At 40.4% G+C, this 25,357-nt stretch overlaps 1 protein-coding gene and 1 non-coding gene across 3 annotated transcripts in view; both read right to left on the bottom strand.

Annotated features, from left to right (window-relative positions):
* banp (BTG3 associated nuclear protein) overlaps window positions 1–21,245 on the bottom strand; it is a 37,875-nt gene extending 16,630 nt beyond the window's left edge. Inside the window, exons 1-11 of one of the 2 annotated variants that reach the window (XM_008293914.1) lie at window positions 21,116–21,245; window positions 17,688–17,766; window positions 17,250–17,359; window positions 16,945–17,144; window positions 16,609–16,698; window positions 16,271–16,443; window positions 14,888–15,127; window positions 11,555–11,713; window positions 8,799–8,920; window positions 7,091–7,162; window positions 4,860–4,904 (exon numbers count right to left, since the gene is read on the bottom strand). In XM_008293914.1, the coding sequence (XP_008292136.1) occupies window positions 4,860–4,904; window positions 7,091–7,162; window positions 8,799–8,920; window positions 11,555–11,713; window positions 14,888–15,127; window positions 16,271–16,443; window positions 16,609–16,698; window positions 16,945–17,144; window positions 17,250–17,359; window positions 17,688–17,757 (1,281 nt within the window). In that variant the 5' untranslated portion in view covers window positions 17,758–17,766; window positions 21,116–21,245. Of the gene's footprint in view, window positions 1–4,859; window positions 4,905–7,090; window positions 7,163–8,798; window positions 8,921–11,554; window positions 11,714–14,887; window positions 15,128–16,270; window positions 16,444–16,608; window positions 16,699–16,944; window positions 17,145–17,249; window positions 17,387–17,687; window positions 17,767–21,115 lie in introns of those variants that run through there. The other variant, XM_008293916.1, reaches the window with a different exon arrangement.
* A 639-nt stretch (window positions 21,246–21,884) lies between these two features.
* On the bottom strand, window positions 21,885–21,957 carry trnar-acg (transfer RNA arginine (anticodon ACG)). The gene has a single exon. It is a non-coding gene; the product is annotated as a tRNA-Arg (tRNA).
* Window positions 21,958–25,357: the final 3,400 nt, after the last annotated feature.

The following is a 25,357-nucleotide window of genomic DNA, read 5'->3' as shown; positions in this document are numbered from 1 at the left end:
CACTGTGAGCACATTATTTTGCCAGAGCCAGGCATAGCTCCAGCAGAGGGCAGACTTTGCACTTATGTGGCACCCAACACCATGCATTTGTATTATAGAGTGTTTTTGTCTGATTCACAGCTCAGCTGGTGTCAGTTTTTAATCAGCGGGACGGAACATGTCTTCCAGATAGCTTTTTTTTTTTGCTTTCCTCTCCCTGTTTTTTTTTTTTCTCTCCTCCTCCTCATCAGTTGCTCCTTTCATCTCTCAATCCTCCATTTGGTCTGCATCAGTGCAGGGTAAGATCACGGCACAGGGAGAGAACAGCTCAAGATAAGAGGCTATGACAGACAGGGAGTGCAGTAAAAGACTAGTTATTTTATAGTTTCATGGGTCTGCTTTCTCTTCCGTCTGCATGAGAGGGTTTTTATTAGACCAACAGGGAACTTCGGATCCCTTTGGACAAGTTTTGCTCAGACTTTCAGCTGGCACGGTTGCACTAAGTTCAGGGCTCAATTGGCACAGACTGACAGGGAAGCGGATACATAAACATCTGCGCCAATCCGACACGACTTCGATGTGTACATGAGCCGTTAGACACACACTTAAAGTGAAAAGTTAGATGTGTGTTGCACACTGTTCTGCTTGTTGCATGCAGACAGTCTCCAGTGGACAGAGGATGATAGATGGAAATGAGGGTAGACAGAGGGGTCAGTCTGCAGCACTCACGACATTTTAAAACAGCCTGTCTCCTCAACTACACAGAGACTTTAACTTTAGCAGTACCGATGGAACTGGGGTTTGACCCCAAGCAAACTCACTTATCTCCTTAAAAAAAAAAACCCTGCTCAGTACTGGCTTGTTTACTTCAAATTGTGATTTAATTTACCACAACTGAAAAACTCTGACCAACAAATGATGGTTAAACTTTTCCTTATCAAGTAATTGCAAGTATATTCATTTCATGATCAATTAGTTGATTTTATGGGCAAGAAATGTATTTGAAAGGCAGCCTTGTTCCTGCAGATGTAGTCTACATGAAAATACATGACAACACATAACTACCTATTTGTTTCCATTGTAATTCAGGCTTAATCTTAAATGTATCGCGAATAAACACAATTCCTTTCATTCTTAGTCATAAATGTGATCCTTGAGAAAATACTACAGTTCTGATGAAAAAAGACAGTTTGAAATTGGAATACTGAACATCAGAGCATTAAGCTTGAATAATGGCCTCGTAAAAAAACGGCAAACTCAAAGAACTGGCGATAACAAAAGAATGGCGAACCAATGAGTACTTTGCAAGAAAATTGAAGCGATAGGGATGAAATCAGCAGAGGGGGGTGACTAAATTGCTTTCATAATGAAGCTTCCAAAGGCAGATTTACACTCATCTTCTCGATGACACCTCAATTTGAAAATTTGGGTGTGATGCTTCAACATTCAGATTGTGTCCTGATACAACCCACATGACATCCACAAACGAAACTGAGATCTGACAAAATAATGAAATCCAGGCCGCCTCAAAATGTGAATGTAGATATTAGATCTCAGTGGAACAAATACTGGAGAGAGACACAAAATAAGCAAGGTGCACTGAGGAAAATGTGTACTAATTAGGAGACCCTGAAGGAGCCCTGTAGATCAAAAACATCTGTGTAAAGCTGTTAAAACTCCAAGCCTGAGAATGTGCAACTTTTTTTTTCCAATTTAGTTAATGGATCTAAACGTAGCCAAGATTTGGCCTTCGAGTGTAAACATCTGATAATTAATGCAACCTGGAACGCCTGGAAGTGGCAGGTGGTCGTTTAAAGACAGGTGTAACCGCAACTACACAACACAGGAAAAATAAAATCAGGAGGAGGAAACGTCTCCAAAGAAAGAAAGAGACAAGAGATTGCGTTTGTGTGATAAATAACATAAGCTAATTACACAAACAGTCTCAGCACAAATCTCCCAGATGACAAAACCAGTGACATCACACATCGCCTATTTTACGTAAGCCTCTCTGTAAACCGATAAATTTGACATTTAAAAAAGCACCCTTCAGAATCACGTCTGATCGTTATTGTCCGTCTGAGATTCTTAACAAATTCTGGTCCAAGATATACTACGGCAATCATGATAAAGACATAATATGTCATTTGTATGCAAGCAAATCTAGTCAAAGTGATTTATCTTCTTGAACATGAGCTAGCACTACTGTCATACTTACTGGAGCCCTGTTTTCTTTGAGTGTACTCCATGGTCTTACTGGGTTTTATCAGATTTGAGAGCTGACCTACAATTTGGTTGCCCTTTTGTGCATGAAAACATGAGAATACACAAGTGAAGAGATGCTGCCATTGCTATGTACCACTGCATGTGTGTGAACAACTCGACCTGCAACATGAGGTTGAAAGAATAAGTCAATCTGTGTTTGTTTTGGCAGTGCACTCGTATCATTTTACAGACCTAATCAAAGTATGAGATTAAAAAAAGGGAAAATATGGGAACTTTTTATTGGACTAAGCTCCCAGAACCTGCCAAGGGAATAGAGGCTTTTGTTCAGTTTTTAGGTCTTCTGTCCCGGGATGCTTTGGTGTCTATTTTCAAAAGAACTAAAGACTACACACATTTGAAAACACGGTTTCAAACTGTTAATTGGTTTATGCATGTTGTGCATGCTATGGCATATACCTTAAAGAAAAGCTACACCTGATAGAGTTGATGGAAATCTGCAAGAACAGTTCATGTACTCTGTGAACTGATGTGAATAACTGCTGGAAATGTGTGTTATGACGCAAAATCTAAACCAAACTCTGGCCTAAACTTGTTCCAAGATCCTAGAGAGAGACACAGAGGAATGCTGCTGTCAGCCTCAGCAAGGAGGTCATCTGAGTCCACAAGCATGCGTGTGTGTGTGTTTGAGTGTGTGAGAGAGAACGAGCATGAGGATGTGTGGTGACTAGCTCAATCAATTGAAAACACACACAGAGCTTAACAGCCAATAAAACAATACAAACAACCAAAAAAAAAAAAAAAAAAAAACCACTTCATATAAAGCAGATGCATCCACATATCACAAATGTGTGCACACACAGTTAGCCAATGGCATCTTGAACCTATGAAGAAACTGACTGATTGAGTTCATAATCACACAATAAAATGAAGAGCTAGGCAGCTGAAACCACACAGCTGCAGGCGACGACTGGCTCGCAACTCTCTCTCCACATATTGTATAGAAGTAATAACTGTCGTAGTTTTCAAGAGCAGCGCCGGAGGTCCAGAAATTCCTTAAAAAGTATTGCTATTGTAATTATCACATTACTACTCACTGCATTGGAATAAAGCATTAATTTACTGACTGTATAAATACATACGGGACTCACCTGGTTAAATAAAGGTTAAATTAAATAATAAAAACATCTTGAGCCTCTTATGCAAGTCTCCCTACTGGCATAATAACTACTATTATTATTACGAGCAGACTTCATACAACCGAGCCAACAAAATGGCAAATACAACTCAGAAAGTCTGAATTTAATGCTGTAGACTATTTTGGAGTATTTTCGCTGCAAACCTTGGAAGTAAGCAGCAATGTGGTCTTACAGTGCCTTAAACACAAGAAGCTGTGTTTGTGGGGGCGTTTTGGACAAGGTACTGCTGAGACACTGAAATATGTTCCAATAAGGCTGGTCTGAGTAATAATTTTACAACTCTGGAAATGTATCATGTTGTCATTTTAAGCTCTGTTTGCAACAACCGCTGTGTAAAAGTAAAATTATGCTGTTTGTGTTGCAGAGTTACTTATCAGAAATGTGGCACTGATACGTTTCTGACTGGTAGTGTCCGACTGGCCAGTGCTACGTCTCATCTGCAGGTGACGTTGTCTTGTGTGAGAGGGATGGATCCAAATTTTGCAGCTGACCGCGTGCTTTTCTGCCAGAGCTGGCTGTGTTGGCAACTGCACCGTGCCAACGTGGCAGCCGTATGGCAGCAGATGTAGCATCATCTCTGAAAAGGGGTCGGTGGCCATTCTCCCCAATGTCCCTTAAGGGATCACGTTTAATTCATTGACTTCAAAAATAAATAACTAAGTATAATTTTCCAGTAATGATCCCAGCAGACAATCTGTGTAGCCTCCGTTCAGGAAGAAATTATCCTCTATGGCTGTTACATAAAAACACCTGTTGTAACAAACTAACACAAAACAGTATAACCACCAGACGGGCAGCATGAGAAAGAACTTCCTTCCTTAAAGCCTAGCTTCTAGACAAACATGATGAAATCATGAATGTGAAATTATGGTTGTCTTCAGGCATCCATATGTGGCTTGCAATGTTCATACATAGGCCGGCTCTGCTTTGATCGAGACTCACTTGGAAATCAGAGGAAAGAAAAGAGAAACGGGAAGGGCCCTCAGTCCAAAGACACAAATGGAGGAGTGGAGAGAGACGAACAAAGACACAGACATCAGGAGGACACAAAAAAAACAGCTAGTGTGTGTGTGTGTGTGTGTGTTTAGAAACTGAATAGTAGAGCGTGGTGAAAAACAAAAATGTTTCCATTTGACAACATAAAGGAAGACTAACTCCACCAGACATTACCTGGTCCATTGATTTCATTCGGATCGTATGTTAATGACGTGCCAAGGTGAAACACATTGTCGTGCATCACTAGATGCTGCATCATCTTGCTTCTATTTTGGAAAGTTACAGTTTGCAGCTGTAATACTTACAAGCGGTGCAAATGGTTGGTTCCAGCCAATGTTTGCAACAGATGTGCACTTAAATCACGAAAGTATGAAATGATGCTGATATCCATTTCATCACTGGCAGCATGCATTAATTAGTTTTTTATAACTTCTGTTCAGTTGACAGTAAACGCGTCCTTACCTGTCCATCCTGACCAACATGCACCTGGTGAATCTGGAGGTTTCCCTGAAATGGAGAAATGGCATGTCAAACAAAAGCCTGATGGATATTATATGCATGTTTAGTTAACTACTTTAACTAGTAAACAAAGCCACTGAAAAAAAGTCATACCCGTTCCAACTTTTGTCTTATTTGCCTTGACCTGCATGGCAGGTTCGGATTATCGCAAGGTGTTTTAAGTTAGTAAACGATGCTACGCTGATGTCATATTATTACCATTATTCAACATAAAACTGTCAACTTCTGAAAGGTGTCAAAACCTTTGGTTTCTTCCAACCCCTGCTACTGAGAGAAACATTGGCAGACCACTGTTTACATTGATAAGAAGCGAATGCAATGTCCGTGCATTTACGTCAACAGCTGTATCATTTCTGGCTACATCGAGGCTCCTGTAAACAAAAACAGGAATCCATTTGCACTGGCATAAGCTTATCACAGTCTCGTTAAGCTGCAATGACCACCATAAAATCTCTGAACACCCACACTGATATTAACAAGACCGTTTGAAAGAGGATATTATACAAGCCGTATTTAGCTGACCTCAAGGCTCAGCTGTTTTCTCTCTTGCTAATTGTACTTCATGTATATATGCAATGCTGTCTGTGCTGCCATATGGCCAGAGAGCAGTGTAATCTCTCAAACAGCTCATTTCCTTTTCAAGCACGCTAAAACCAATGTCTTTGATGAAAGGGGCCCGTTCCTAATGAAAACATATTCTGTGAGTGGCAGTTGGGAGAAGTGGGATTTTGTTGCTAAGCTTTGAACTCCAAAAAACAAACAATATCATGGAATAGGAAGGAGAGAGGAGAAAAAAATCTGGGCTCGGCCACAAAGAGCAGGAAAGGCTTTAGAGCTTTTCTGCCTCCAATTTGCTCTGTCTCTCTCACTCAATTGTGCATTTCTTCCTCAGAGTGTCCTTTAGCACTAGGAAATGAGAAAAACACTTGGTTAAGGTGTCGGTTGCGTTTGCACAAATGTCATGCTGACATGCATGTGCGGCATGTATCATGTACAGTATGTGATTACAAGTATATGTGTGTACACAGACTGGCGCCTTGAAATAAATCTCTTTCCCACATCCTTGAAAAATCATTAACGACGATGCTGATGCGGAAATTCCTCTTTAGCAGTCGTGGTTTGGAGTTCGATTTTGATTTCAACTGGCAAGCTGTGTGCACATGCAAAGATGTCTGGTGGAGGAAATGAGACACCTGGGCATTACGTGGAAAAAAAAGTCATAACCTTATGCGTAAGCCAGCAGACGTATAAACAATAAGATGCATAGAAACGTCTTTTTTTGCTAAAATTGACTAATGTCTGGTAACGTTTGAGCGCACTATGCTGGGAAAGCGGTTTACGAGGGCAAACAAAAATATACAGCTCTCAAAAGGCACATAAATATTAATGATTCTACCAAACTAATCTGACAGATGAAGAGCAACAATTTGCTCTATTAAATTCCTTTTCTTTATTTTAGAAGCAAATGAGCTTACAGTCCACAAAATCTGAGCTGTGCAAACACAATTTTCAATGATCACAAAGAAATGGAAATTACTAAATAATTACGACAGTTTGTTTTCCGCGCACCCGTCATCGAATCTGGTAGCTTGGTAAGGTAATATGCTGTTCTCATTGTGCTGTAGCCTAAATAACATCCGAGAAGCTCGTCTGTTAACTTGTGCAGAGCCGTACCGCATTTGAAAGATGTGATGTGAAGCAAAGGTTTACATCTTCAAGCATCCCTTTGTTTCTCTCTGTTGTGGGTTGAACACAAATCAAATGTAATAAATAATCTGACTGATTTAATTGATCAAAATCTGTTTATTTTACCGTGCAGCTGCTAATTTAGGAGTAAAAGGAATAAAGCATAAATGTACATGCTCACACAAAAACCTATGGATCATTTCAAATAGTTACTCAAAAATTGCCGGTCACTATCAAGCCAGAAGTAAATCAAATTACAAACCACAGGCACAACACACTGACATTCCCACACTAACGTAGACAACATTACATTCTTCACAGCAAACCTCTCCTTTGTCAAGAGTAAGTTAACTGCAACGTTTATATTTGGAGTGGGAGACAAATTCTCCCACGTGAGGCATTTGCTGAGAAAATTACTACACCGAGAAGAATGACTCAAGGAAAGGAGTGGTTGATTGTTGCTTTCTCTCCCACATAAACACACTTGCCTCGCTGTCCTGTGTGATCTGCACCTCCTCTCCTTGTGGCACCTGGGCAATGTGCAGCTGTCCCTGTGGTATCTAAGACACACAAAGACAAGGAATGAGAGACAGCTGAAGATGAAACAAGTACATAAATATGATCGAGAAACCCATAAATTTGAAAAGGTGTGTTTGTGCAATCTACATACAATTATAACACATTTAAACATTGTGGTTAGAAAGACTTTTTTGTGCAAAATTCCCTCTTTGGGTTTTCCCCCAGCATTGTTTCCTTGTTACGCTGCTGTAGAAAGACAGTACCTTTGTTCTGACTTTTGAATACATGAACAGCGAAATCTCTTTAGGAAGGAATGACTTAATGACTAGGAATATGGATACCGCAAACAAAAAAATATTTAAATATTCATATGGACGAGTAAGTACCATCAAGACAGACTTTTTGAAGAATTTTTGACTTCATCCATCGACCCTTAGTTTAGGCTACAATGCAAATAGTGTAAATAAAAATACCTGACAAATCTGCCCTAGTTTGGTTAATGTGACTGAAAAATGACAAATTTTATTCAGCAATCATGGAACGATGGCTGCAACGCTATACTTGATTTCCTCTGCTGTATTCGCACTACTCGTAAATTTCAGGCTCAGCTGCAGCCTCTAATACTCAGGTGTGTGTCTGTCGGGAGGGTAATAACTGCACAGTGAACTCCTTGCAAGCGTTCTCTCCCAGCTTCTCCCCAAGTTCTCTTCCCGCCTGTCCGCCCTATATCTTTTATGCCTATTCGCTCCTTTCTCAGGAAAGTCACCTATCATCAGTGCCGCCAAACCCATGCATCATGTAGCAACGCATTAACAGGAGAAAGAGTCAGCGCAGTAAATTATGCGATGGCTTTGTAGCACTGTCATTACATGCGGGGAGTGCACCAATGAGAGTGGAAATTATTTCTCTGTTGTTCCCCAAGTATTATCAAGCACGTGTTATAGCTATAATTACTTCTTTTTTTTTTCTTTAAAGTTGGTAACACTGACTTTGTAATTCAGACACGTGCACATGTAACACTAGGAAAAGTTTCCTCATGAATAGCCCCTCATCACAAAGATCGTCTAATAGCTTCAGCGTGGCTGTCACCGCCTGTTTGAATGCAAAGTTACAATGACTGTAATCACAACAATAAAACTTCAGCTAAAACCTTTAATTCCACAGGTACAGAGCAACTTCAAAATTCGGATATCTTTCTATCAACAGGCCCTTAAATCAGCTCGTCTGGGTGATTTCAGGGCACAGGCAACAACAAGGTCCAGTTATTTCCTCTTTATCAGCCCACTCATAATGCTGCAGTGGGCCTGAATGTGACCTTTTTCACATCTGTACATGACCAGCCCATCGCTGAGCATGAGTCACTCCTTCATTGACATAAGTTGCGGTACATTTCTTCAGAATGCTGTATGTGTCATTGTAGTGGGTGGTGTGATCTGTCCCAGTACACCATAAACCCTGTGAGACTGCAATATGACAGCAGTGAGGAAAAAAAGAAAGCAAACACAAAAGACAAAGAAAAAATATCTGGGAAAAAAAATGAGAAAAGCTAACTGTAAGACACACATCTGATACGTGTTGCAAGAGCGAAGGATGAAGACTTAGTGTGTGTGTCCATCAATAAAAGTGTTCTCTTCTAAATCCTGCGAAAGACTGAGGGATGAAATGTTAGACACTTACCACCTGAACTTGTCCATCTTCGCCAATACGGTGGAACTGTACTTGCTGATTGGCCAGCGTGTAGTGCAAGGTCTGCTGGGTGGCGGTTTCAATGTGGCCCGTTTCTTCTGTGATTCCTTCGTCTGGATGGGAGGACAGACGGTATGGTCATTTGTGAGCTCATGTGTACAGTGGAAGTAGGTCATAAATACAGGGCAACTGATTCCAGCACACATAAGAAATAAGGATGAGGTAACCAAAACACAGACACATACACAAACACAATCATGCAAGGGGCCTTAGCAAACTTGTTTAAAAAAAAAAAAAAAAAAACCTGGCTAATTCCCAGGCCATCTGCTGGATAATGCCGTGTTTATACTTCATCAAACGCCTAAATACACAACAAGGACTCTCCAGATATCCATCCAAACACACAGTCTAGCAGACAAACACAAACTCCAGGGTTCAGTCGCAACACCCGCTATCACAACAGCAGTCTGAAACCCCTGCGTGGACCTTCCATCACCCCACACAGATTCACGCCAAACTAAAGAAGTCAAGTCGCCATATCAGCAGTCGAAACCAGCAGCACCTTCGGTAAAAGTGGAGTCTACACAACAGGCCACAAAGCAAACAAAATCACATCTCCTCTTGTTAGATGTCAAAATGAGTAGCAACAGAAAGGCTATTTAGAGGAAATGAGAAAGAAACGCTGTCTGACTAATGTTTTAGCATGAAGAGAAAAAAACCATAATGTAGGTTTCATTTACAGTACACATAAATTACACACTGTATACACCTTGCAAGATCTGCTAGTGATACCCTGCTTAGCAAAGTAAGGCTGTTTCCCATCTTTAGTTATTATGACTACATACTGTATTATGTAAATAATTCTCAGGACTTTCATTTGCCAGGTGGCTGGTGGAAGCAAGGGTTTTGATTGGAACTTTACGTGCCGGTTCACTAATAAATAATGGGTTGAAAAACACAAAAATTGCCTCTTTCCTGTCCATTAATTTGATTAAGAACAGAATGGCTGTTCAGTGTGTGTCTGTTGCACGTTGGTGGATGCACCATCTGAAATAGCATTTGTGTTGTACACTCTGGGGTGTGTGTGGCCTGAGAAGGCAGAGCCTGACAATCCACCCCTAGTGTGAGCTCACAGGATATTTGGCTTTCCCCTGCAGTCTTATTTTTCCCTGGTCAGAGGTGAGAGGTGATGGCTCACAGGGAGAGAAGGACAGCAGCCATTGTGTGCAGATTACAACCATCTGCAGCAAAACACCCTGTATCCTGAAATAGCTTTCATATAGCTAATGAACAAAGACCTAAGTTGACTGAGTGTGACTGTATTTGTTCAGTATTTGCATACAGTCCTGCTCTTGTAGAAAAAATAATAGGCATTTAAATTTTTTTTTTAAAGTTTGCCAATTGGGGCAAGCAGCCAATCAATACAAAAAAGTTATTCGTAAATTGTGAACTTTGATAGCTCAGTGATCATGCCAAAATTGACCAACTGAGAAATTGCACCAAATCTGTGCAATACCAGTGAAAAGCCTCCAGGTGGACGACCCATTAAACTTGAATAGAAATGACTCAATCATTGGTAGCTATTGAATTTTGGTCATAAGCATAAGAAAATAAAGCTTCACCTCTTATGACAACAAAGTTGAGAGGTCGACGTGACTTAACTGAAGTTTCCTCCAAAGTTTAAACAAGGAAAAGAACCACATATTGATATTGAGTTTCATATTGATTCAGCACTGGCGCAAAGATTAACAATTCAAATTATATTTTTGCTGACGGCACAAGATTAATAAGTTTCATAACTATGAGTCAAATAAGGTCACATTCTGCTACAATAAAAACTTTAAACCAGTGGTGGTGTAGCCAGCATGTACGCAAAAGAATTAGCAGCAGATGTCTTTTTCTGGTGGGGTCTGCGGTTGATTTTCACAGCTATGCACCTTGTTTGATTAGAAAACAACTGCAGAAATGTTGCAACATCTATCGGCTGATTGAGACATCAGTGTGGAGACAAGAAGGCATTCGTTTTACAGAGATGAATGTGCTCACTCCCAGAAAAGGTGTCGGACAATTCCAAAGTTTGATTTCTAAAACGCAAAGATTCACACAGTTAAAAGGTTGATGTGATTTTTAAACACGAAATATGGTTTAAGATGTTGGAGTACACTACAGACACAGACACAGCGTACATGTGCATAATTCTTTGTCATATAAGTTTGCATGTTGTGTTGACTCCTGGCTCACGTTGGCTTGCTCTATGTTAGGTAGTCAGATATGGTTGTGATAATGGAGTAAATACTATGTTTTCATCCTTAGAGATTACTTTTGAAAAAGCTTCGAGCTTATGTTTCATAACTACTCATCATTTTTTTCTTGTGGATTTTCTTACTGACTCCTTTTCTCTGCCTTTCTGACAGCCTATCTCTATTTCTTTCTCTCGCTGTCACATAACTCGTGGGTGGCAATATTATAAATCTTACAGCATATACAGTAGTTGAAAGAAAAGCTGGAAGCATGCATACTCATATAGTGAAATGCAACGCTGACTAATTTCAGCAATCAATCACTTCAAGCATACATATGTTGGGTGTAAATATGCTGCTTCTATTATTAGGGTCCGAGGACCCCTACTTGTTTATTTATGCATTTCTTGACAAATACACAAGCATACATATAAAGAAGATATCATGTGTCACGGTCTTGAGGTGCATAAGTTATAGTGGTGTATATCCCCGTGATAATAATCTTACCTGCAACTGTATTGCGAGGTGTGCGTTTGGAGAAGCTCTTGACAGCCAGACTCTGTCCACGCTGCTTGCGTCTCCAGGCAGTACGACACTTTGAGTCAATGCTCTGCTTGATGCGATACCAGTCTGATTCAGAGATGCCAAATTTGTGGAACAAATGACCTGTAGAGACACAGAGAGGTCAAAGGTTATTACATGTGGTATTCATCATCAAATATTGTTGGCTTGGCCATATCATATCTCTAAATTGACCTTTCCCAAAAGTGTTTTAATCAGTTTTCTGACATGTCCTCTTGGTTCAGGAATGCTCCCTCCTTTCATTTTCCTTGTTTCTGTTTCAGTATTGCAAGAAATTAAACCCAAACCTCACCTAAACTTGTGGGTATCACGAGCAGCAATACAAAACGTAGCAAATAGAATATTTATTAGTCATAACATTAACAGGATGAATATGCAAGGTGGACAATTTCTAGTTGAAATAATAATAATTAATTAAAACATAAAAATTACTATGCAGTAAGTTTGTTGTACAGCTCAACAGTCAACTCTTTACAATGTCAGGATAAACTTACAGCTTACAATGATAATACATTACAAAAAAATGCTTGCAGGATGCAAATCTTGTTTTGAGTTTTAATGCAGAAATTTTCAGTCCAAGACGAGACATAGGCCATACATAATACTATTCTTTTCATGAAAAGTGAAGGAAACAACTGGTCTGATTTTGTTTACTTCTGCTCCACACCTTTGACAAGTTAACACAGGTCTGTGACTGTCCTTCACCAACTCCCACAGTGGAGATATGTGCAGGTGAGACTGGATGCAGCTGCATTTAGTGGCTGCGTTATAAACTGTTTAAAGGGGGAGAGCCACTTGACAGCTCATTTCTACATGGGTTAACAACACAGCTACAACCTGAGGATAGAAAATGAGACAGAGGGGGAGGTGAGGGATATCTGCGGATGGAGGGATGACAGCATACGGCAGCCCTTTCGCACCTGATGGGTCCTGTACAGGCAGGCAAGGCAGGTGCTTCATTCCTTCTTGCTATTTTTTTAGGCAGGCAGAATGAGTCACCCAAAAGTCACCTGGCCCTGCTCCAGCCTCTACATACCTCTGTGTCAGAGCAAATCTGCATGGAGCACACACCCACGCTGCTAAGAGGAAATACAGGTAACCGAGTACACAAACACGTGTTTAGAGTTCAATGGGCCACAGTCAAAGGCAGGGAAAAGCCATGATGTTGTGTGTTTATGTGTGTGTGCTGCAGGAACACTTTAAAAGAAAGAAAAAAAAAAAAGGTATTCATTTTGACACAATCCCTCCATGCACACATTCATTGTATTGCATTTGCTGGTTCAGACAGAAAGGGTAAAAAGGAGACCTAGAGAAACAAGTATAACACCTGAGTCTTTTCTCACCTCTGCATCGTTGGCCAATCCTGGAGTGAAGTGGGAGTGAAAACCGGATCTTTTTCTTTCAGAAACTTACAGCAAATGGTCAACACAGACCGACGCTATAAAGGTGTGGGAGTGGGGAATTTCCAAACGCTATCCAACCATTTGACAAGCAGTTTGGACAGTGCAATGAATCCTGCTTTATGCCCACATATGCCATTAGGGGGTTTTTATTAAACTCTGTAGGATAAGTTATAGCTAAGGATGCACCGTGATACTGGCAACATTACTGCTATCAGAAGAGCTGTAAAGTTAAATATCGGCACTGGCCCAAAATGAATACTGATAGGCAGATGACACCTGTTAGGGTAGAAGGTTTGTTTGAAATAGTCACAATAAAATATATACCTGGCATGTTTTACATAAAGCTCAAGTAGTTTTCTTATTTGTCCAGTCAATGTGTACCTCTGATAAGCATTATGTTATGTGTCTGCACCTGCCAGCATGCCATCACAATATTAGTCGGCATAATAAGATGTTAATTCCACTACAGGAGAAAGTTAATGTTGTCTGCAATTAGGTGGATAAAATGTGTGCATTTATCAGCATCTGGAATCTGCCAAAATGAGTTGGAAAAGATATGCAAAAATCCAACACCATGCATCTCTGGCTATAGCTAACATTTCCTAGTAACACTGCAATATGAGCAATGGAAATATAGTATATGGCCAGGGGACTTTCGTAAATATCCATGTGTCTACCATTGTAACTCTGACTCTGCTTAATCTGCAATCAAAGAATTCACTGAATTGAGAGCGACTCCATTAAGATCTTTCTTGCAGACATGTGCTTGTCATTTAGAGTCTGGTATGTTATAAAATGTGTTGCACATTAATGCGTGTGTGCAATGATGAATGCATGTTGTTGTAACCTGCCTTGGGAATACAGACTGCAGTCTATTTCTGTGTTCTATTCAGCACTGCTTTGTAATGAAATGGGGATGAAATGTGGGAAGGTCTCAGAGAGTTCATTTATTGCTATAAGGGGGCAAGGCTTTAAAACCCGGCAGAGTGAAATTATTAGTATAATTCTTACCAGCGTTTCCGCCAGTGTGTTGCAGGCCCTGCAACCCTCCGGACTTAAGTTGACCCCCTGAGGTTTTTAAAACTACAGTTACAGTGAAGTGGCAGAGTTGGAAGCAGATATAACGGTTGGAAAGCTCACCAGCGACATCCGTTGGTTAAAAAGTGAACACACTATAGAAAAACAGCTGGTCTGAGATCAGTGTTGTTTATCCTCATTGTACAGTGACTTTCAACACTTGGCACATCCAGCTATCAAAAGCTGACGTTACCTAACAACCTTGGCTAGCTAGCCAAGCAGTCAGTCCCTTAGACAGCTCCAGTTTGCGACATTTAGTCATAATGTCAAGGAGGAAATGTAGAAGTCAAAGAGCCTGCTGCTGATGGAGAGAGACTGTGAACATGCGGCCGCAATGGTGCACTGGCCATCGGACTTCACAGGACAAAACCCAGTGGACCATCAACCCCACACCGACTCACAGCACAACTTGGCCGAAACGATGCAGAAACCATGTAATAATCATGAGATAAACAGTGGTTACCAAACTCTGCCTTGGCACTTACTACAGGGTTGTTTTGGTGATTCATTCATCACAAACTGGCAAGTTCAAACTGCTCAAAAACACTGCCAAGGACGCATGTGTCAGTTCCAATGCATATTTATAAGGACACACTTTTTCTGGACCTCTGAGGTTTGTGCAAGTCTGTCAGTGCCAGCAGCAGTGTATAAAAGAAAGCTGTTTTTGCAACTAATTTGTCTGAGAATAGTGTTTACCACTAGGTCAACCTCCACTTTGTCACAAATGAAGTGAAGCAAAAACGTGTCAGTAGCAGGAGGTAATGGTTTTAGGACTCACAGCGAATGCCATAGATCATGAGAGGGTCCAGCTGCTTCTTTCCATGTTTGCCCTGCCCAGACAGATTTGACATGGCTTGGACCTCCCGATGGAACAGATAGTCCAGCAGCGTCAATGCCATTTTCTCTGCTGTGCGGCAATTTGTGCTGATATGAAGCATGTCAGCTGGAGACACCGCACAACGAACTCGCATCTCTGGGTTGTCCTCATCTCCCAACCAGGTGCCGGCTGGATAATCATCTGAAGAACAGAGGAGGAACAGTTCTTCAAACACAGCTACACACAGCACTCTTTCATCAAATCTGTAGCCTGTTAATAATGACAAGATACGGGGCAGTATGCCAATTCTCTCAGCCTTCTTCACTGAAAAAAAGCAAAATATGTCCATTCTATAAAAAGGTGTGGAGTCACAGGCTGACAAATACTACACTGGTGCAGAGACATTGAGACAACTCATGAAATACAACAGCACCCCCATGTGGCAGTAACAAAGAAGTGAGTAACTTGTGGGGAAAACTGTTATTAAATGTATTGAAAAGGAGAGTATGTGGTTTGGCTGTTTGTTCACAGCGTATGTTAGACACATGGACCATCAAGCTAAAGCTGACTCACACAATTTTATCATGGTAACCCGGAGTTGCCAATAAATGAATAGCTGTTTGTCTTTGAAGATAACCAAGAACTTCCCATCCACTTTAAAAAAATAAAATAAAATACCCAACTAACAACCACAGCAAATGCAATAACAATGTGGACTCCATTTAGGTTTGCACAGTTAAAATGAACTATTTTCTTTTGAGTTCAGCCAGAACCACTAAGTAAAGCTACTGAAAACATGAAAGAGCAATTGAAGCAAATATACATACAGGCTGAGGTGAAAAAAAAAAAAGACAGGAACATAAAAAAATGACACATTGACCCAGTTTACTTTGTAGTTAATGCAGAGATCAGCTAAAAGAGTCCCATTAGCCAGATTAACTAAGTGCATTCCTAGCAAAACATAGCTATTCTGGTACTGGTGAGATGGTTGATGTGGCTCTGATAGCCACCAAAGAATTGGAAGTCATTTGAGTAGCGCAAAGACCGTTTTGTTTTAGTTAAATGTTGTGTTTTGGTTTTTTTCTTACGGGAGAAATTCTGCCCCAAAATCTGAAATCATTCTCTTAATAGGAGAAAATCACTTCTGAAACCTGCAGCTTTTCTTACAGCTACCTAATCAGTGATGGTTCTACTAAAGATTGACCACAGAGGCTGTCACTTGGCTTTCAAATGAAATCAAAAACTACTGACAAGTGTAATCGAGTATACACATGTAAAAGCAGTCAGTCAGTATGACATGCGTGTGAGTGTGTCTGTTGGTGCATCAAGAGTGTGAAGTCATACCTTCTGAATTGAGTGTGATGAGCGTAACATTTTGGCCGTTTTGTGCACTGCTTGACTGACCGCCGTTGGAAACAGAGTCACTGGCCTCTGAGCCACTCTCCTGTTCCTCCTGACTCTCTTCAGGGCCCGGCACCTTTACTAGGATTGTGTTCTGTCGTCTCCTGGTCACCGTGCTGCAAAGAAGCACAATATACTCAATCCATCACCTGAACTGAAAACTGGGGTAAGGCACTGAATGATGTGTATTTTAATTACATTGCTTTCCAACATTTGTTTACGAGGCAGATTGTTAGGACAGATCTGCGACATACAGTATGCTGTCAGTGTGAGCCACTCACTTGCTGAGCAGGTTCTCCAGCGGAGTGTCTTCCTGGCTTGAGCCTTTTGGGTGTTCACTGCTCACTATCACATTTGTCTGGGGGACAACACTGAGAGAGAAAGTTAAAACACACTGTCAATAGCAGATTAAAAATATTCCTATTTATGCATGCTTTGTACAATACATGTAAAAATAGGTGATAAGTTTCTGCTAGGCCCTTAAGTATATTTACAAGAGACCTTTTTAAAATGGCTGAAAGGACAATTAATCTGCATATTAACAGACTACACTGGCCTTTTAATCTATTTGACTGACTGGTAGAAAATGTGCCAGTGGGCAAATATTTAGAGCTTACCATCGCACTTTGTTCCAAGTTTGAGTGGCCCCTTGAGGTGATCCAGCAACCATAGGAACCTGGATAGGACTCTTGGCACAGGGTACCATGCTGTCTAGTTTGCGTCCAAGGGCTTTGCATGTCGCGTCCAGAGACTGTAGCTTCGATTCAATTCCTTCCAGTCGCTGGCTGATTGATCCCGTGAATGAAACCAACAGGTTCTGGGATCATGAATAATAAAACAAGGTAATTTAAATCCTTTTTAAATCCTATCTACTAAAGATATAAACAATACATGAGCTTTTAACTTCACTTATGATACAAACCTTAATAAAAGCTATATCTTGATTACTGTTGTTATTCTCCTGGGTGTTGCTTAATTTCTTCCTTTTCTTCTGAGGCCTGTCTTCATCGTCTTCGTGATTGTCCAGCATGTCTGGCATGAATCAAATACAGAGACACCCTCAAAACAACACATGACAGCCTTCTTGTTAGAATTCACAACAGGACTGAAGGTCTACTGAGTTTCTGCTAAGTCACAATTCCACAAACAGTGATCAACATTTCAGGTACGTGAAAATAAGCAAAAATGTTACTGCTTAAATGTCTGTGTTTGACAGAGCTGCACTCGCCTGATAGAAAACATAACCTCATCTGATCAAAAATGGACGAAAATGTCGATATTTGGAAATTTACCGCACAGTGAATAAAACATACAGGAAAAACTAGACATATTTTGTCAGATTTCTTGATATGAATCTTACCTGTACGGTCTTCCTGGTTAAAATCCTCCACTGTTATTTGCACAATATCATCCAGCTCTTGTTCAGTCATCCTTCACAGCTGAAACAAGATAGCAGGATATTTACTGACATGTTCCTATAAGGCAGAACGTGTTTGTTGCTGCGTCTGGAGATAATAATTTAACTTGTTAGAAAAACAGTTGAAGGCATCTCAAGCTCCATTCTGCAATTCCCTTGTTTTTTTTAAGATTTGCAGATGTTTAAAACAGTGCTTCGTCACGGGAATAAGCTACTTCAAATCAAAACTAACAACATTTTGTGTCAGTGTATTTTCTGCACTTCAGCACATTTTTAAGCTGTTCCTTGCAATTGCATCTGACTGAATAGATAACTTCTATTTTAATCAGTCTAGCTGTCTGTGGGATTTCACTCACATTTTTCACACATAACCACAACCCTCGGCACCTTTTTCTGCTTCAAGTCTATTTTCTTCTGTTTTACACAGTGACTGTGCGTTGGACTCTGAGCCCAGCCAACATGTAGGTGACCACAAAGCAGTACTGTGGTTGAAGACAATGATAGAGGACTGAAGCTGCAGCTGCTGGCACACTGCGTTCACTGTACAGCCTGTGTAGTAGAGTGTGAGAAACAGTTTAATTACAGGCGCGGTGAAGCTGTCGACCGACATGCAAAGCCATCCTCGAGCCTACTAAGATTGTAGTGGTGCAAGCAAGCTTTCAAAGTGTAGAATGCAATCAGGTAATAGGACCACTTTAATAACACTCACATTTCTCTGAATGGGTGAGTTTGTGTTGGCGACTAAGACGCTATCATGCATTGCAGTGCAGAAAAGCAACAATCCTCAGCAGCTGAGAAGGTCATTTCTGTTGTGTGCACTCAAAGGTTTACTGATATAAGGAAGTTGAATTGTTTGGTGTGTAGTTCCAGTGTGGGGATCGACCTCCGGTTCCTTGTCCCGTGTGTATCTTTGAAGGAATTAATATTTCATGAAGAGTATATAAATTCCATATTTTTACTGTAGTGAAGACGGTATTTCAGTTCAACTGGTTTACTCCCTTTCTGTGTCCTTTCTAGACCTCACACACAGAGACTCACACCCCATAATATTAAAATCTTTACTACTCTGGACAGTATAACTACACATGCAATACATCTGACTGTAACGCTTACACCTACTTGTTTTGTAGCACTTGCTGTCTACTGACTTACAATACTTACAAATGTTTTTTCTCCTTTTTTGAATTGTTATAGCGCTACTTATGATGCACTAAGTCAAATCCCTTGTATGTGAAACCTACTTGGCAATAAAACTGATTCTGATTTTGTGCCTGACATGGTTCCTCAAAGAAACACACGATTCACATGCTGGCCAACAACCTACAGAGACAACCCTAATAAAAAGGAAAAAATAGAGAGCTCCACACTGGGACAACAACAATAATATTGATAGATTAAAAGCAAAGAAAATACAAACGGTGTTCCTCAGGGTCAGCAGTCTGTAAGGATGAAAAATAATGACAGCCTCAATTCTTATCAATGGAAGTAAACAGTCCAAGGAGTAACCAAAACACTCTGATTTTTAATATGTAAACACTCTATTAATACAAGGAAAAAACACATTTATACATGCATTAACAAATGTTTATTCATGATTCTTATTTTAATCACTGTGCTTTGGACTGCAAACCAACATTAAGACTTAAATGAACAAAATGTGGGCCAGTCATTATTTTTTCATCTTTACCCCACAGAGACTGATGCACTATTCCAACCAGCTACCAATAGACATCTATTTTACACAGGGTCTTTGATAAAGCATTGAATTGTCACCACTATCACATTTTGTTTACATATCTTCTTTTTTTAAAGGGGGGCATTCAGGTGACTTACTATCCATCAAAATAATACCGTGTACCTTTCAAACTTTGGTTTATAAACAAAGCCCAATATGCACAAAAGATGTCAATAAAAAGTGACACCATCAAACCACTAACAGTTCCTTTGCCAATCAGCTTTTTCGTTCCTAGCAAAACTTGGCAGCAGTACACTTCTGTCTTCCCTGAGAAAGTACATTTTAATATGTATTAGTGCACACATCTCTTCCAACATGCTGGACAACTTTTTGTTTTGCTCTGACCATCAGAGTTAACCCTATATAGATTTTGCAAGGTTTGAGTACTGCCAGATATTGACAGGCCTTTGTGCCGTGCATGTTTCAGCTGCTTTTCATCGATTGCATTTTTGTTTGCCTGCATTTATTTACCTTTGTAATACCACTATAGTGCTGCTTGTGCTGTCATGCTTTTGGTTTGTACCCAACTGACTGCATACAGCACACCTGCTACAATAAAACTGATTTTGTGTTCTCTGGTGATATTACATTTGTCTGCTTTGCACTGTGTTAAGTCCCTGTTAGTAAGATGGGGTTGTAATGTGATTGCCAGTGCTTTCCTTCACAGTTTATGGAATAGATGTGTGGGTGCAGTTAAACTCCATTAATCATAGATTATGGGGGATAGAGGAATGCAATCATTACATTTTCATGGTTTATGTAGTCCTAAGAAAGAGACACGACCTAGACACCAGTAGTGTGACAGTAATAGTGGAGTGTATGAGAAAGTCTGTGGATGAGAAAACATCAAGAGACATTGGGTCAGGCTTCTCCTGAGTCAGCTGTTCTTGATTTACTTTCATGGGTAAATCCGTATTGACAAAAGAGAGCAATTTCGTGCTGATAATTCAAAGTGTGTTGGAATCACTCATGACAACTGCAGCTCGCTGTCTTGTCACTGGCGGGTGAATTTAGCTACCGTTAGCTCTGTCAGTAGCTAGCTGGAGTAGCTAGCTGGAAGGAAACAGGGTATTACACAGCTGTTTCAACAAAGTCACTTTCCTTTATCACTACGTCCTTGTAAACATTACAATAAAAGCATCCCATAGTGTTGATAGCCTTTGTAGGCAGGCTGACGACATTAGATTGGAACTCTGTAGCTAATGCTACGGCTAGCTAACTGGGCGGGGATCTGTTCACGATGATAAATATGGAAGAATAAACGTCTGAAACGGTCCAACTTAACGCGTTTGCTGGCTGTGTATTATGTACTATTCGTCAATGTGACCCAACTGGCGTTCTTCGGCACTGCTTTCCATTTTGCATTCGCTAAGTAGCCTTGGCAGCTAGCAGCTAGCATTAGCTGGCGCTACAATTTCGCATTTGCGTGCTAACGTTAAAGCTGAAGCCCCGCAAAGGAGACGCTATTTAAGCTAGCGTGGCGGTTAGCATGCTAGTAGGGCCCAAAGGCCGCCGTAACGTATTGCAAGAATTGTTGAATGTTGGAAGAAATAGCTATTAAATGTGATTTCGGCTCAGCTTCTTTACCCAACGCTCGCACACAACACATGTACTGTGTAAGATTGGGTTATATTACCGTGTGAATGATGAATTCTCGTGTTGTTTGTAGAGATTCCGATAACGGCGTCGTTCCTCGCGAGAGATGAGCCCTCGCCTTCGTGTGTTCCTTACATGGAGGGCTCCTCGCTGGTTCAGGGGAGTCCAGGCTCAGTCATACAGCCGTCTGCAGCTGCTAGTCACCACTGTCGAAGCCACACAAAAATTAAATTATAAAGTTAACCAACTACTGTACACCCCCTTTCATTTTAACAGGAAATAATAAACTGACCACTGTTCTAATTCTTTCATATGACTTAAAATTCATTGACTCATTACAATATATTAACGTTATATAACTGAACGTATTTCTATCACTGGCGTGCAATCTATTTTTAAATGCTTATTTGATTATTTATGATTAGATTCAAGAGTTTAAATTTTATTTGTCACATGTTTATACAGTATGTGCTGTGAAATGCAAAGTGACTGGTGTCCAGGTTGTGCAGCAACACTAAGACATTATAAAGGGATAAGTGTTTAGAAAAACAGAAAATTGAGAAAAAAAATCACAAATAATGAGGTAGATGCCTTAAGCTATAAAGTGCAGTGTAAACTCTGGTTTTATGTGTTCAGGTGCACTCCCTAAACAGGTGTAAACTGCAGCAGTTATCATTGGTTTTCAATAAATTTGACTAAGGCCCAAAAGGTTTTCTGCTTTGCATGTCCTGATATTTTGCGGGTGTGTCAGAGGAAGGTCGTTTTTCATGCTTACAACTGAAAACAAGAAGTGAAAAATTCAAAACAGACGAGCCAGCCAGGAGTCGAACCTAGAATCTTCTGATCCGTAGTCAGACGCGTTATCCATTGCGCCACTGGCCCGCGCTGAAACACCGCTGGTCCGATGGATCAATTTAAAGGATCGTTCCGCAGCGAATTATTATTTAGTCTGGTTACGTCAATTGTCGGTAAATCGATAACATTCTAAAACAGTTCACAAGTTTAACATCCACACTGCTGACAGCAACTGATATTTTCTCCCTCTGAAAACTACAGACTGCATATGAAACATAAAAATATTTACTATAAAGGCCATTCTTGGAAACAAAAACTATTACGCCTAGTGAAAGTTAAGCAAAGAAAGCCATTAGCCAACCAAAGTGAATATGTGCTTACCAGTTCCGTAAGTAGTCCAACAAAGTTGATAAGGCAGCAAAAGAAAAACAAACAAGCACCAAACATGCGTTTTTTAAGGGTCTGAATAAGAAATTCGGAGTGGTTTGCAATTAGCTGACCTGGCAACCCAGCAAAGACAGCCGATGCCTGGTCCTGTCACCTGTCGGTCGAGCAAATCCATCGTGTTACAGCCAATCACATTGCCAATCAATGCCAGGATTTGACCAGTCAGGTGCCGGCCTGATACCAAGAAGTGTGAAAACCAATCATCTTTCATTTTGGCCAACCAAGATTTGACCAATCAAAGTGAGGCAAATTACCACGATTGCTATAATAGATAATACGTTTGGTTGGGAACCTGAAAGGCGCGGGTTCGAGTCCTGGCAGTGGCATCTTTGTTTACTGTTATTAAGTTCTTCTTCCAGATTTCCACAAACTGTGTGGCTGTCAGAGAAGATCATCTGACAGCCACACCGTTTGTGGAAATCTGGAAGAAGAACTTACAGACAAATTAACAATGAAATGAAAATGACCTGCATTTGTATGAGCAGCCTACATTTACGCCCCTGGTTGTGGATTTCTGCCTATTATTCTATTTAATTTTATTTTTTTTTTTTTTTGCTATCACATAAAGTGTTTCACTGCAGACATTTTTCCACTACAGAGTCTCACATCCACTGTGTACAGATGTCTACCACAACGCTTAACATTATAGGTAACTGGTTTTCACAAGTAACTTAGAAAATAGAGCCAAGAGAGAACACCAAGCTGCAACGAAAACAAATTATTGTTTTAATTGTAGAAATATAGAATAACATATACTAAAATGCAATGAAAGTAATTATGATGTGAAAAAAGAAAAAAAAATCCCTGTGACATAATCAGAGAGAGCTTTGGTACATTTTTGGGTGTTTTGTGCATTACTCAGCCTCTTTGGAAAGTCCCACATGAGGACACAAGACAGGAAGAACAGGAGGTCTTGCTGTAAACATAACATGCAGTTCCGGGCATTAGAAGAAAGTCAGAGGGTAATCATACATCGGTAAACTTATTACGCATATTGGACAGTGGGAAAAATTCATTGTGTGTAGGTTGATGAGTTTTTTTGTGTTCTCTGCATGGAATACGATTGAACCGACAAATGGTTTGAAGCTCACTGACTCTGCTCATTTTCTTCTTCTCACTTGGGTTAGAATAATGGTATTGTGGTAGTCAAAAAATACTCTTCAACATCTGCTCTCACAGTCACGTTACAATGGAACATGGGTTAAGTGTTGAAATAAAAGTAGCATTGCCTTTCATCACCAGTGTCTCACATTTTTTTTATTAATCTTTCTCTAAAATAATCTGAAAATTGTGAAATAATCAGGTTAAAAGACTTCTGGGTTGGGTTAAGTTCCTCAATGTTTCAAGAAGTCAACAACTCCTCTGCTCTTAAGACTGAAGGCTTACATTTTGTTCTGCTTTTTCGCAAATTAATGACTCGTGTCCCAAGCAAAAAGAAAAGAAATCTACTGAGTCATCATTTCCTCAGATGCTATATGCTGCCGAGATGCTGCCTCAGAGTGCCTCTTGTAGCCAACAGCAGAACATTTTGTGTGCTTTGCATAAGCAGCGCTAGAAAGCAAATGGACCTGGCATATTGGAGGCAGCTACTCATTCTGAGTGGTTTGTCTTAAAAGCAGTGGGCAGTGAGAAGTTTGAGATTTGCAGGTACTTTAAAAAATTCTCAGCCTCGCCAGAAAACGTCTCAGGAGTACTTTTGTTCTTGCATTATTATTCAGCGTAGTCGCCTTAAACTTTAATGCACTTGTCCACTGATGTCCAAGCTTCACTGTCCCTTTGTGGAGGAAGGTCACATCTTGAGAGTCCAGATGCTCCTTACCAGCATGCATGACCTCATCATCATTATTCTAAAAATGGCGACTCGGTTTGGGAAACAGATAGAAGTCAGGAGGTGCAGGTCGGGTGAGTAAGGTTCATAAAGCCACGTTTGGCTGCTTCTGCCACCTGTGCTGTGTGGACGGACGCATTGTCCTGAGGCAACAGCACTAAAGCTCCAAGGTTGGCTCCCCTGTTTTCTTTGAGTTTTTGTGGACAGTGGTATAAAGCTTTATAGGCTACAGTTATGCCCCAAAATGGGAATTATGCCGCTTGTTTCTGGGTGAGGCTGAGAACTTTTTGAAGTACCTTTTGAGACAACACGTAGTTTATGTTTGAAGTAGCACTTTGGTCACAGTTTCACTGGTTTGTAAAAGCTGAGAGGCGGTCTAGTTGTTGTTGGTTTTGAAGAATGTTAGAAGTATCTAGAGAGTGAGTCAATAAGCATCCCAGAAAATTATGGGACTCCCCCAGCCCACACTCGATGACATCATCGAAACGTGCTGCCTGCCACAGATCTAGCAACATCCTGAAAGATAAAACCCTTCGCTTTCACCGGCTCCTCTCTCTATTTCCATCTGTAAGGCGCCACAGAGCCATTAAAGCCGGCACTTCCAGGCTGTAAAGCTAGGGTGACCATATTTTGATTACCGAAAACCAGGACATGAGATGCTCAAATTAGACTCGAAGTTTACCCAAAGATGCCTTATAATTTCAATACATTTAAGGTGTGCTTCCTCCAGGACAGGACCAGGACATTTTCATCACTTTAAGGAAAAACAGGACTGCGTGGTCACCCTGGAAAAACAGCTTCTTTCAAAGGAATATTTATATAGTGGTCATTCTGGAGCAATAACTGTGGACATTATGTGCAACAGTGCCTACTGTGCTCCTATTGTGCTATTACTATTTATTGAATGTGGCTATAGGCTTGTGGAGTGTGTGTGTGTGTGTGTGTATAGTGTTTTGTTTTTCAGTGTTGCACAGCAAATTTCGTTGAACTGTTTGGCGCAATGACAATAATGCCCCAACTGCACTTTATCCATATATGTGCAATATTTTAACCACCAATATTACAATCTACCTCGCTGCTACACAAATATTTAGTGCTAAACAACTCATTGTGGCTTCCTACTCTTAATGTTTCTATTTTTTTACTACATTTATTGCTGTATTTTTACTTTCACTTATATTTTGCTCTTGTTTTACTGTGCTTATTATTTAT

The sequence above is a fragment of the Stegastes partitus genome, unplaced genomic scaffold, assembly GCF_000690725.1.
Source record: "Stegastes partitus isolate 25-593 unplaced genomic scaffold, Stegastes_partitus-1.0.2 Scaffold922, whole genome shotgun sequence".
Classification (NCBI taxonomy): domain Eukaryota; kingdom Metazoa; phylum Chordata; class Actinopteri; family Pomacentridae; genus Stegastes; species Stegastes partitus.
This window is presented reverse-complemented; position numbering and strand designations above follow the sequence as displayed.